At 39.0% G+C, this 13,842-nt stretch overlaps 1 protein-coding gene across 1 annotated transcript in view; it reads left to right on the plus strand.

Moving 5' to 3' along the window:
- Positions 1-12,071, plus strand: part of camsap2a (calmodulin regulated spectrin-associated protein family, member 2a) — a 45,098-nt gene extending 33,027 nt beyond the window's left edge. Inside the window, exons 7-18 of the mRNA XM_056236824.1 lie at positions 679-818; positions 2,907-2,997; positions 3,097-3,196; positions 3,314-3,351; positions 5,160-5,229; positions 5,320-7,318; positions 8,052-8,188; positions 8,271-8,491; positions 8,969-9,059; positions 9,834-9,952; positions 10,573-10,691; positions 10,768-12,071. Coding sequence (XP_056092799.1) covers positions 679-818; positions 2,907-2,997; positions 3,097-3,196; positions 3,314-3,351; positions 5,160-5,229; positions 5,320-7,318; positions 8,052-8,188; positions 8,271-8,491; positions 8,969-9,059; positions 9,834-9,952; positions 10,573-10,691; positions 10,768-11,073 — 3,431 coding nt within the window. The 3' untranslated portion in view covers positions 11,074-12,071. The remainder of the gene's footprint in view (positions 1-678; positions 819-2,906; positions 2,998-3,096; positions 3,197-3,313; positions 3,352-5,159; positions 5,230-5,319; positions 7,319-8,051; positions 8,189-8,270; positions 8,492-8,968; positions 9,060-9,833; positions 9,953-10,572; positions 10,692-10,767) is intronic.
- Positions 12,072-13,842: the final 1,771 nt, after the last annotated feature.

The following is a 13,842-nucleotide window of genomic DNA, read 5'->3' on the forward strand; positions in this document are numbered from 1 at the left end:
CAGAACAAAACCATATAAACATTTAAATCTAGAAAAACACTGTGAAAAATATAAATGTAATAATACTACATGTGTTAATAATGTATTGTTGTTGTTGTTTTTTTAAATATAAAATATTATTTATAGTATAGGAATTATATTATGTTGATATTTTTCACAATATTTTATTTGGATTGCAATTTTCTATTTGGCATTTATTCTATTTATATTCTGGTTATTCATTATGTAAGCGTTATTTACCACTAAATATTTCAGTTTCACTTTAAAATGTCACATTACAAATGTTTTGAATGTTGTTTTTTTAACATGCTGTAAATCGATTTCAGCCATTTTGCAAGTTGCACTGGACTTTGAATTAGTGAATACAATAGTCTACAACTACTCATTTAGAAATCCTGAACTTTTTTGTGACTTTAATCATCAATCGAATTTACTGTTAATCTAATCACAGTGATAAAGAGGACTAGAACTGTTTCTCCACCAAGCTGTGTCAAATGATGGATGCCATTAGATTGATCTCCAAAGGCTGAATCACATGACTGTCATTTAGATTCCATGATTAATGGGCTTCTCTGTGATTGGTTGAGCCCTTGGAGAATCTAACAAATAGGCCAGATGATCTATCTCATTAAGTAGTTCCTGGTTAGTGTAGCACTTTGAATCGTCTTTGATTTACAGACATTTTCCTGAAGGAAACCATGTCACTGGCAGACAGTCTGTACAACCTTCATCTCATCCAGGACTTCTGCAGGGAGCATTTGAACCACTGCTGCCACTTCAATCTGGAGGACATGCTCTACGCTCATTCTTCCATCAAAGTAAGTCTTCAGAGACAATTTACAGTGCGTCCAGATGTGGTTTCAGTTAGGGAGCGTTTTACACCCTGATGCCATAGTAGAACCTTAAGTTTCCCAAGTTCATTGCCTTCAAATTTCACCGGTTGATCTATTACAACTGCAGGTCCAGGTTTGTCAAATGTCTTAGGCCACAACATATGCGATTGGTGGGATGCTGTTATTTGGAGCCTTTTTAGCAATAGCGCAAGTGGGAGTTGTCTTTATTCCTGTTAAAAAAGCCAAAAGCATAAGGCATGCCTTTAAACGCTGGTGCATAAACCAGCCTCCCAATGGAAGCAGATTTTCTAAAGACTAGTGCTATTGACTGAAAGAGCAACAAAATCACATTCAAAAATAACCAGCAGATATTTAGAAAGAAGCCTAGCACGTTTTTTTTCTTTTATAATGTACTTTTCTATGAGATTTTCATCCTCTCTAAGATCTTAAAATATTCTTTTAAAAATAGGTAAAAACTTGTGTTGCAAGCTACATACATCAAACTAGAGATTTCTACCTTCAGACTACTCTGTCAGTTATAAAACAGACTCTCTAAACTTTCTCGATGAGATCAGATGGAAGGGGAAGACCAGTTTTTTGTTATGTTGTCATGTCTTTGATCTTTGTCCTCTCTGGTCTGGACTCTAGACTGGATAGAAAGAACATCTGCAGACAAGATTTTCAGTCGTGGATACTGAGAAGCCTTTGGTTCTTTTTGCATTAAAAATGTATGATTTTTCTGCCGGTAGTGTTAAAATCCATAAGATGAAACGGTTGGTTTCAGTGGGTATTGAAAGAGAATGATGAGATGTAGCCTAGTTTGGCAATTTATGGTAAGGCAGTCATTTGGATTTGTAAACCATAAAGAGGTTAGAAACTCCTAAACAGAGAGCAATGCTACTGGAATCAACGTCCCACCTGGTTTTTGTTTAAACTGTAGTTCCACAAATAGTAGCAAAATCTCACACTGTGTTGGGTTTTATTTGCACCTAACAGGCTCTGTTTAGAGGACATGATCAGCGTCTGATACAGTGCTAGACTTCAGAGCTGAATCTCAGAGATGTGAGTGGAATTGAGAGCAGGTCACTGAGCTGTAACCTTGACCCAGTTTCTGTCAGTACTTTAATCCCAGCTGCTGCCTTTTATTTAAATGTTCAGTTTGCACGTGTGCTTCATGTAGTGCTCCTGTAGAAGATGCCGGTTTGAATCTGAAATGCATTGTGACCTGATCGCATTCATTTCTTTATCCTCTCAACTGTAGAGTAAAAAGTTGTTATATATATATTTCTAATTAGATATTTTAATTACATCAAAAAATTCATATTATTAGTATTAGCATTTTTAATTGATTGACCGCACTAAAGATTCTTTTGCCATTCCGTTATTAAGAATATTTTCAGTCAGAATCCGGCGTTGTTTTTGTTAATTTGCAAGCAATTGACATTAATTTTATTATATTATTGAAGGCATTCAGGATTATATGATGAATAAATGCTTTAATCATTTGGTTATATGGAATAGATGTGGTTTAGTGCTACTCGAGCCCATAAAGAGAGCAAGGACTCTTTGTTGAAAGTCAATTAAAATGCTGAGGTAATGTCTTCTGGGAGTAGCCTCAGATAATTGCTGCTGTTGCCCTGTGCCTTTAAACTGCTAGGTACAATTTCTGCTGAGTGGGAATAGTGTATCAGAGGCATTTTTCATCATGTCAGGTACCCTCGATGAATTCAAGGTCATGAATTCTGTAGTCTTGGCGTAAAGATGTTGGTCATAACACAAAAAGACCAAGCAAAAATAAAGCTATATATACCATACAGTATGTAATTCCTTAACATTCCTCATATATAAGCTATACAATTAAATTTGAAGGAAAAGGACGTTCTTGTCTCCAGGTGGTGTCTCTTCATGAACTAACAGGATTTAGAGAAATGCAGAGACATCTTGTGGGAGAGGAGGAATATTGCATGTACTAGTTTTATACAAGCGTATTATTTTAAGGGACACCTTGCAAAGTTCTCCTTGTTATTATATATATTAAATAATAAAGCCATTGTTGTTTTTATTTTTTACCAGAATAACTATCTTGTGTTCATGGCTGAGCTCTTCTGGTGGTTTGAGGTTGTTAAGCCGCCATTTGTTGAACCTCAGGTGTTGGACATTGAAGGTAAGCTAATCTTATAACAATGTTTTTCACAGAAATATTACATATTTGTATTTGTCATATTACATTTGTATACTGACACATTTGTCATGTGATTTATAGCACCAGCAGCCCCTTCAGTGAAAAATCTGCCTTCTGTGCCCATCTCAAAAGTCACAAAGCGAAGTTTCATGGAAAGACCTCCTAGTCCTGACAGACCAAGGTATATAAAAATATCTTTAATGGAAAAATTCCCCCTCCTGCTTTTTACTTTGTTTGTAGATATTGAAAATCAAATGTAAAATTACATTGATATTTCATTTTTTTTCTTATGTTTAAGTCTCCCCCTCCGACCTCAACCACAGACTTCAGGCTCAGGTAAAGTTCAGAAGTCTAAAAAAGTGTTTAATGACAAAATATAAGTACTAAATGCACCCAGTGCTTTATACAGGGTTCTTACAAGGTGCTTAAAGTGCTTGAAGTACTTGAATTTGACTTTTTGAAATTTAAGTCCTGGAAAACCCTTGAAAACAGCCATATTTTTGAAGAGGTACTTGAAAAGTGCTTGAATTATTATAGGGGTGCACCAATACCGAGCTCATGTACTCATAAAAATGCTCCGATACCAATAACCGATAGGCCTAACGTTACCAGGCAGCGTGTGTATAGTAACGCATAGCTGTGGTGCGCGAGCTGATCATCAGAGAAAACCGCGCAGTGGATTGAGCGCGCAGCAGCACAGACACGCGAGCTGGTCGAGCACATCTCTTTAAACAGACATCAGTGGAAGGTTTGTAGTTTAGTCGGATGTCAATGGCAAAGAAAATAAAACAAGGCATGTACTAGCTTATTATTAACGTTAACTGACGAGAGCGAGAGCGCAGTTCTGTTGAATGCTCTTTTTTGCTAAATCGTTCACTCAGCACGTGTTATTTGGATGACAACTAAATCAAGTAAAGTAAAACATGACCTGTTACCTGATTTATGTATAACGTGTGATTCCCTACATTATTACTGGACGTTTGCAGTCAATAAGTTAGTAAACAAAGTCAGGTATATCAAGTGAACGTAGCCATGGGGTCCGTGCGTTCGGTCTTAAAGGGGCAGCACTTCAATAAACCCACTGCTGTTTTAATGTTAATCAAACAATGAATGGACAAATAAATTTCTCACTGCTCTTGACTAAATAGTCTACCCTTTTCAACTTTCAAAAGATCCATCTATATTTAATTCATCCAGTAATTTGTAGCCTTTCTTTGTTCTATTGTATTTATTTGTAAGTTGATTATTCGTTCTCATTTTGTTGCTGACTGCTTACCTTTTAATAATGTTTTAAATTCACATTAATTAGGCTGGCAGTTTTTGTTGTAGTATCAAAATTGGATTTGGAAATAAATAATTGGAAATAAATAATTTCACTGGTGTCTAAACATTTGTACCACTGACCCAATTCTCAGCACTGACATTTCTGGAGCTGCTCTAGTCTAAATATGTGCTGTGCTATTCAATGAAATATAAAATATGATAGAGCAATAGAATGTACAGTAACAAAAGCTCATACAATGCATTTTAGCAGGCTTAATTAAGCATGCAAATAATTGAAAGAAATATATATTTGATGAACAAATTAAGCCAACTAATATGATTATTACTAATACATTTAAAAATTACAAATGCAGTGAAAATTCAGGGATCGGTTATAGTATCGGTATCTCGTTCTGCAAAAAGTGGTATCGGTCCATCCCTAATTCAAAATATTGTGATTTTTTTTTTTTTTTGTTGTTGAAAAAATACAATTGTTTCACGCTAAATCAACGCTGCAGCCCGTCTGAGATATAGAGCTATTTCTCATTGCTATGAGCATGATATTAAGTATATAAGTATATAATACAACTTTCATTCTTCAGGTCAATCATATATATTAATGGGGGGAAAAATCAGTTTCAATATCCTTTCAATGGTTAAGGCGATTTCCCATGCCTGACAGCGCTGGTCAATGGATTCACCTCTCTGAATTGAAACATCAATAAGTAAAAAATAATAATCAAGATATTGTTTGATAAGTGCCGATTGAAGTCCTTGAAATCCAAAAAATTAGTGCTTGAAAAGTCCTTGAAAGTCCTGGAATTTCATTTGACAGAGTCTGTACGAACCCTGTTTATAAGTTATATATGTGTGTTATACAGGTGAGATCAGGCGATCAACATCAATGTCATTTGTGGACAGCTTCATGGGTACTTGGCCCAAGGAGAAAAAGTAAGTGCAGTTTCATCTCATTATTGAGACTTTAAGCCATAGAGTGTAAAACTACAAGCCATTGGATACTATCCCGTCTTCTTTCTACAGGTCTGCTGCTCAGGGTGTGTCCTTTGAAATCCCATTTGATAAAGAGCGCACCAATCAAACACCTACTGGCCGAGGAATGACTCGGTCTGCCAGCACTGAAGGTTTTGGTTTCAAGATGCCCCACGGAACAAGGGGCATCAAGAGAAACCTGTCCTTTCAGCCTATCAATGGCAAGAACATGGGCATTGAGGAGGAAGTCTGTCCTGACAGCCAGTCAGGAAATCATAACAGCCGTCTAAATGGCTCAGGGCCACCTAGCATCGAAGAGGCCCTTGAGATCATCCACAACTCAGAGAAGCAATCACAGAACCCCAGGGCCCATGCGGCCGGTGAGGGCTTCTTTCTTCACCTGCAGAGTAAAAGTGAACCGAACCCCAAAGCAAAGGATGGCGAGCTAGACTCAGTTTCAGAATCATTCAAAGGGGTTGCTAGCTCATCCACTACTGAAGTAGACACTGGCATCCATGTGCGGACGGAGGACATTCAAGAGACATTAGATGAGGACTCATCGCTTAGGGATTGTACTGTCAGCATAGAGCTTGACACAGATCAAGACTTTGAGGCAAAATCTTGCCATAGCCAAGGCTCTACTAGCCCATGTCCCAGCAGCCTTAGCGCCAAATCCCCTGCCGGAAGTATCCCAACCCCTGCTTTTACACCTGGGATTAAGATGACCAGCTTTGCTGAGCAGAAATTCCGTAAACTGAATCCAAACGGGGAGGCCAAAGGTGGTGCTTCCCAAGGCACAACACCAGATGGTTCAGATCTCGGCATTCCTCACTCTGTCTCCTGGGCCCCTTCGCCTGATATCAGCCCTGCACATCAGCCATCCAAGGACCCAGCCCAGACCATGGCTGCAGAAATGGTACAACTGCGCATGAGACTTGAGGAGAAGCGTCGGGCCATTGAAGCCCAGAAGAAGAAAGTGGAGGCGGCCTTTACCCGACACCGTCAAAAGATGGGACGCAGTGCTTTCCTCACAGTTGTCAAGAGGAAAGGAGTAGATGGCACCTCACCATCTCAGGAGAACACTCCCAGCTCAGAGGGAAGAAAGACGCCAGCGGAGACACCCGACAAGTCTCCGCTGAAGTCTGCAGGTGAGGATGGCACATGCGAGGCGGACCTGATGGAATATACACGCTCCATTGATAAGCTCAATTCGTCCCTGAGCTTCTTGCAGACTGAGATGCAGCGACTGGCCCAGCAGCAGGAGGTAATTATGCAGATGCGAGAGCAACAGGCATGGGTTGTGTTACCACCTCAACTTTCGCCACAAAAGCAGGTACGGGAGCTCAGAGGGAGTGGGGCACGCTCTTCTGGGTCTCCCTCACCCGCAGATTCCCCTAGAGCTACACACCGTTCCCCTACAAACCTTAAGAGGAAGTCCGCTTCTTTCCATTCCAAGACGCCAAGGACACCCAGACCCAATGAGCTAAAGATCACTCCCTTCAACCGAGTCTTAAACGTTCCACAGTCAGTGGACAGCATCCCACGCCTCAGAAGGTTCTCCCCTTCTCAGTCCGTGTCCTGCTCGTTTACTTATTTGGGAAGTGCGAAGAAACCACCATCAGAATCTGAAACCACAGACAAGGACATTGAACAAGGCATTGAGTCATTGTCTATTGAATGTTCTTATGGTACTAAAACCTCCCCAACCAAAGAAACCCAACAGGCAGTAACCGAAGACACTGGGGAGAGCAAAAAGGAGAACAAACCAACAGAAGAAAGGGAAAATCTGAAGAAGTCAACAGATGAGTTTAAACCAGCAATGGAATCTAGTGTGTCAGAAGTCTTGTCGCAGATCGTTATGGAGACCGTTATTGTCACTCCCACTGAGCCATTTGACATTACCCATCAGACCAACAAAAATTTGATTGAGGTTCCACTGTCTGTTCTCAAGCCCCTGGATGGACAGGCATTAGAAGAGGAAGGTGAAAATGAGACTTCAGGGGAGAATCAGGACGATGAGCAGAAAATGTGCCGTGGATTCTTCTTCAAGGTAGATTTAAATGTCAGATGATCCTGTAGATAAAGAAAGCTTGGAAATTAAATCCTCCAGTACCACATGTTGTGAATACTTAGTGGTGAACGTCACTTACTATTGCTTACTGTTAGTGATTAGAACGTGAGTTAAAGTTTTAAACTTAAGTGTGTATCTTGTCCAACACCATTTGGGCTAAAAAAACATGAATGATACTTCAAATTATGTCTGTTGAGGATATATTAAGCAACCACCTAACAATGGGCTAAAACAATACAGAACACCTTATCAACCAGCTAACAATGCCCTAACAACCATCCAGAAGACTTTAGCATTGTGGTGGCAAGCACCAGTCACATTTTATAAAGAAATTTTAAAAAATCGTGTTGTTTTAGCTGTTAAAGGCCTTAGTTAGTACCCGAAATGCCGTATTACCATAGCTTTAGTTTGGGAAAATGCTGTGGTGTGACTAATATCTGAAATGTTCTTAGTGTGTACAGTCACAGAAGGAGGTTAGCTTGGGACAGATCACTGGAAAATGCAGCTGTTGGATCTAGGTCAAGAAACGGGGGGAAATAAATCATTTATTTTATGATGTTAGCATTCTGCAGGGAGTCTGAGCAGTGTAGCGTATATCTGGTTTATTCAGACTGGTCATATCAACATCAGTGTACTGCCTTCAGATACTTGGAAAAACCTGAACATAAAAAGATATTAACAGAGATTCTTGATAATGTGTTTATTTTTTCAGGATGACATGAAAGGAGAGGACAGCATGGCCGTAAAACGAGCCGCACTTCTGGAGAAAAGGCTGAGAAGAGAACGGGAGAGCCAGCAGAGGAAACAACAGCTGGAGGTAGAGCTTGAGCAAAAGAAAGAGGAGGCCAGGTAACAGCCAGCCCATCTGTCAATCACCAAGACTAAACTCATCCCCCTGATTCTTAAATCAAATATCTGTCTCTTTCCACAGGCTGAAAGCAGAGGAAGACCGCACGAAGAAGGAAGAAGATAAAGCCCGGCGGGAATTTATCAAGCAGGAGTACCTGAGGAGAAAACAGCTTAAGCTTATGGAGGACATGGGCACGCTTGTCAAACCACGGCCTGCGGGGGCCAAGCAGAGGAAACCAAGGCCCAAGTCCATCCACAGAGATGTGATGGAGTCCCCCAGGACTCCTGTCAGGGCCACGGCAGGTAAAGGGCGAGCGCCCCCTACTGGCGAAGCCCGGCACTGTATGCTTTGTGCTACTCTCAGCCTTTCCCTGTCCAGCTCACTGCATCCCTATAACACTATAACTACTATACTACTTAACTACTAACTACTTAAGTACTATAACACTTGCTCTAAATATCTATTCTAACCAATTTAATCATTTTCTAACTAATCTAACTAAGTGGTTGAACTGAAGTGGTTGAGTGATTTAAGCATTCTTTCAAATTATTTTGTACCAATTATTTGGACACATCCTACAGATTTAAAGTAAATGCTACAGCTCCTTCATGAATACAATATATATAAACTCTTTTTGTTTAGACAGTTTGAAGGAGTTGGAGAGGCCATTTAGCAACATCATTACAGAGAGCTGTACTGTTATGAGGGTAACACAAAGTTTGGCGGGCTTGCTGTTGTCTTGTGTAACTGGGACCTGTCCCGTTTTCTGTTGCATCCAGGTTCACGACCTCGTGTTTTTTCAGTGTCCAGCCTGTCTCTGGCGTCTCTTGGAGATAATGACAGTGTCAGCTCGGATAAGAAAACACCCAGGTAAGAGGCGCTTTAAGCAGTCAACCGAAAGAGATAATGTCCTGTGTTTCCTTTATTGCACAATACTAACCCAGTATCCTTTGAATTCTCTGTATTTTTCCTTCGTATTCTTGAATGTTCTTGCTTCTTAGAAGCTATAGCTTAGCATCTGGCAGTCTTTTCTTCTTTTTGAACTCTCCTCGTGTGAGAAATAGAAGGTCAGTCTTGGTTGGATAAGACTCTTTATGCATTCATCTTCTGTTCAAGAAGAACATCCTGTTTTGCTATGAGCTTGGCAGAAACACAAGGAATGATCCCCAATCTTTGAACAATAAAGATGGCTATTATAGTTCACCCATCACAGCTTTTTTGTCATTATTAAACAAGCATTGGTTTAAGCTCACTAAGCCTCACACTGGCATTGAATGGCACTGAACCCGCAAAAACACTACAATAAAGATCTGCACTTCACACTTTTGCAAGAGACTTATTTAGAGGCTTCAGTAATGTTATTTTAAAAATGCTCTTAATGTACATTTAATATTCGGTTGCTTTCTGAAATACGTAACCTTAAAATTATTTTATGTTTGTGGTTTCATTTGATGCTTATAACAATGAAATATAAATAAATGCATAAGATAAAAACACAATGTTATGATTAAGAGCTATAATTCAGTCACTAAGACCTCACTCACTGCCTGATTTTGCATGAGATCAGGAGTTGTTAGTAGGTGTATCAGCATTGTTCCTATCAAAGTTGCAGTTTGCAGGACTCAGTTTATCATGTCATCCCAGTAGGCCTGATTCAGCAGACGGTTGCCTGTCGCCCACTCGGTCCAGCAGTCGTAACGGAGAGAAAGACTGGGAGAATGGTTCCACCACATCCTCACTGACATCCAACACGGAATATACAGGTTAAAATAAAGCTGCAGCTCCACCTCCAGTCCACCAGAGGGAGCTATGGTCTGTATAATAGTTCTGAGCAATACTCTCAACATCTAAGCTTTTCTAAATGAGCAAACATTTGGGCTGCATCCGAAATCGCATACTCTTTTGAGGAGGTACTTACTTTGAATAAGTACCTTCACAACCACTAAAAAAGTATGTTCTATATAGTATGAATGTAATCTGGACGAACTACATTTGCGATGTTTCCATTATCATGTGACTTACCAGCATCAGTTGCGTCACTTCACTGCCATTCACAAATCCTCTCCCGTGGCCTCATGGGATAGTAGTGTCCTGCCGGAAATAGTAGGTCATCTGGGTACTTTTTACTCCCCAATTCTTTTATGAGTACTGTAAATTCGGACATACTTTGTCACATAGTGTTTTTTTGCCAACTATATAGTAGGGAAGTATGCGATTTTCGGATGCATTCACTTACATTCTGTATAAAACATGCTCAGAACTTCAGGTGATGGCTCCATCTAGAGGACTGGAGGGTCAACAGCAGACTCAGATGGTACAATAACTTATTATATTATATTAAACTATGACATTCCATAATGCACCCTCTATATTTTTGCTGCAGGTCCTAAATTATATAAAGAGCCCAGCGCAAAGTCAAATAAGCATATCATTCAGAATGCTTTGGCACATTGCTGTTTGGCTGGCAAAGTCAATGAGGGACAGAAAAACAAGATTTTGGAGGTAAGCATGTCTGTTCATTTTCATTACATTTATATTATATTTGAAGTTTTATTCATTATATGTTTGTTTTCTCAAGGAAATGGAGAAATCAGGGGCCAACAACTTCCTGGTCCTGTTCCGGGATTCTGGCTGCCAGTTTCGCTCTCTCTACACCTCCTGCCCCGAGATGGAGGAAATCAACAAGTTGGCCGGCATCGGTCCTAAAACCATCTCACGCAAGATGATCGACGGCCTCTACAAGTACAACTCGGACAGGAAGCAGTTCAGCCAAATTCCAGCCAAGACCATGTCTGCAAGTGTCGATGCCATCACGATCCACAGCCACCTGTGGCAGACCAAAAAACCAGGAACACCGAAGAAAGTAGCGGCCGTGAAGTCCTAATGTCTCTCCACGTCGGATGCACACAATCTCAATGCACTTGTTTGTACATATTAGAATCCTACAACACTTTTTACACTCTTCCATCAGTTCGGACACACAAGTTTGCGAAAATTATGCACAACTGGAATGTAAAACTCTACGGGGTGGCAAATGGATCAAACTCGTGTGTCTAACACCCAAGACTTTCTGATTCAGGCTGTTTTACTGCACCGTGAACGTGTCGTTTTTATTTAAATGTGCCAAAATAATGAAAAGTTGTCAAGGATGACCTGTTATTTTAATTTGGTACACTAAAGCACTGAATGTTCTTAGTTTGTATAGAAATCTCGCACATATGTTGACGTGTGGCCTTTTTTGTCTATATTTTAATCTTGTTTTTATTTGATTTATTTTTTACGACTGTCCTGATATGATTGTACGGCTGCTTATGGATAGGTTCTCACATGCGTAGCTTGTGATTATTACAGTTTAGTACTGCAAGGGAATCCTGTCAAATCTAGTATTCATTAACCAGTGTGCTAATGTGCAGTGAGTGGTATTGTTTGCAGGCCGAACCCACTTTTGATGGGTTTTTCAACATTATCTGATGGCATTGATTCACAGCAGGATTGTGAATTCATTTCATTTTGTTCCTGTAGGTGTATTTGCTTTTTTATATATATTTTGGGGAGGGGAGGGTGACCGACTGAAGGAAATGTTCAGCATAATGATCAATTTAATCAATATTTATATTTCATAAAAGGTCTTAAATAAGACTAGGGGTTAAAATGCAAACCTTTCAGTTGAATCGATTTTTTTATTGTTGGTGCGATTACAAATTCAGGCGGATTATGGTGGACTGAATTGTTTCAGCGATATTTCCATGGATTAAGATATGCTGGAGTAATAACCATTTTCAAAATACTTTTGTACTGTTATGTATGCTTGTGGTGACTGATTTTAAGTATTTCCCTGTCCTGGGTCACGCAGAACTATTAAAAGCAGTTTACCAAATGATATTTTACCGGATTGTTGGAGACATTTCCATGTTTTGTGACCTGAGGGCTAAATCATTTGAATGGTAAATTATTTAAAATAATACAATTTCATTTTTTGACTTGTTGAAGAGGTGAAAACATGCCACGTTTTGTGCGCCTGGAGTCTGTGTTGCATTTTAAAATGTTATGAATCTCAGTCTGTTAGGATTCCCCCGTAAGGTGCGATCATATTAGCAAAATTTTGGTAAAAATTTGGTAATTCTGTTAAATTTCTCAGGCAAAAAATGTCCATTGTCAATAGTGTAGGGATGCATGAATCACAGCTCACAAAGGTCGCTTTCAAACCAAGCAACTTTTTCTGAATTTGTGTGAGCATCTCTGCATGGGGGGCATCTTTGCAAATTTACCAATCGCGCAAATACCTATTGAAATGACACCATTTCAACAGAGAAAATCTGTCGAACAATGGTAGCTAAATGTGACCGCATCTTCAATCGTCTTAAGGCAAAATGTGGCTGTATACGGGTAGAGGCTTCTGTTGCCTGACTGAAAAACAACAGCCTTCCTTTTGTTTGAGTAGGAATTGTAAAAATTGTCATTATTTTTGGTGCTTGACTCTTGAAACATAAACATGCACACCTGTTCTCACACAAACATCTACTGAGTAGTTGGAATGACGTGTCTGTGTTAGGAATGGAAATAATGCGCACAGCCTTGAATTCAAAGTAGCCTGTTAGGACGCCATCTTTAATCCGTTAGAAAGGTACTACTGGAAATGGAATTATTATTTGGCCATTTCGGACCACAAACGGGGGTTATTTAACTGTAAATGAGCACGATAGGAAACTGTACAGTGTGTGTTCTCTGATCTCTCCAGCACGTTTCTCTCTTTTATTTTCTTTCAGGCGCTGTGCTGTCATATTGTTCAAATAACATGTTCTTTGCATTCAATAAATTTCGCATGGCCTCATTTGCAGCTTGCTGATTATTCTTTAACATTGTATATTAACATGCATACTAAAATTGTTGTAGTTACTAGGAAAAAGTGCACACTTTTAAATAATTTAAGGTTTCTAGTACTCAACGGTGCCTCTAATTAAAGAATCACTCTTGAATATTCATGACCGTCCTGTCAAGCGAATATATATATATAAAAAAAATCCTGCAAGTTCATTCGAAAAGTGTTGACGTAAACAAAGGTACATTTTGTGTTGTTTTTGGAGGCAACATTGTACATTTTTAGAACGTTTTCTTGAACATTTAACACTTAATGCATTAATGTTGATATAACAAGTATGACATTACAAGTAACATGCATTACAAAATCAGATTACTTTTTGATGTAACAAGCAATGCATTACAGAATCAGATACATTTTTTGATGTAACGAGAAATGCATTACAAATAACATGCATTACATAATCAGATTACTTTTTTATGTAATAAGCAACGCATTAAAAGTAACATGCATAACACGTACGTAATCAAATTACATTGTTGATGTAACAAGCAACACATTACAAGTAACATGCATTACATAATCAGATTACTTTTTGATGTTAGAGTAAAGCATTAAAAACATGCATTACGTAATCAGATTACATTTTCGACGTTTTTTTTATGTTTAATACATTTATTTACAACCAAAAAAGTTACTGCAGATGAAGTATATTCAAGTCACAGTAATAGTATGATTTGAAGCTAAAATATAGCAAGTGATGCATGATGATTAATCAGATTTTCCTCCCAATCTAAAATAAATACTTGGAAATGTAACAATGATATGACTCAT

The sequence above is a fragment of the Rhinichthys klamathensis genome, unplaced genomic scaffold, assembly GCF_029890125.1.
Source record: "Rhinichthys klamathensis goyatoka isolate OS25496 unplaced genomic scaffold, OSU_Roscu_1.1 h1tg000467l_1, whole genome shotgun sequence".
In the NCBI taxonomy this organism is placed as follows: Eukaryota; Metazoa; Chordata; class Actinopteri; order Cypriniformes; family Leuciscidae; genus Rhinichthys; species Rhinichthys klamathensis.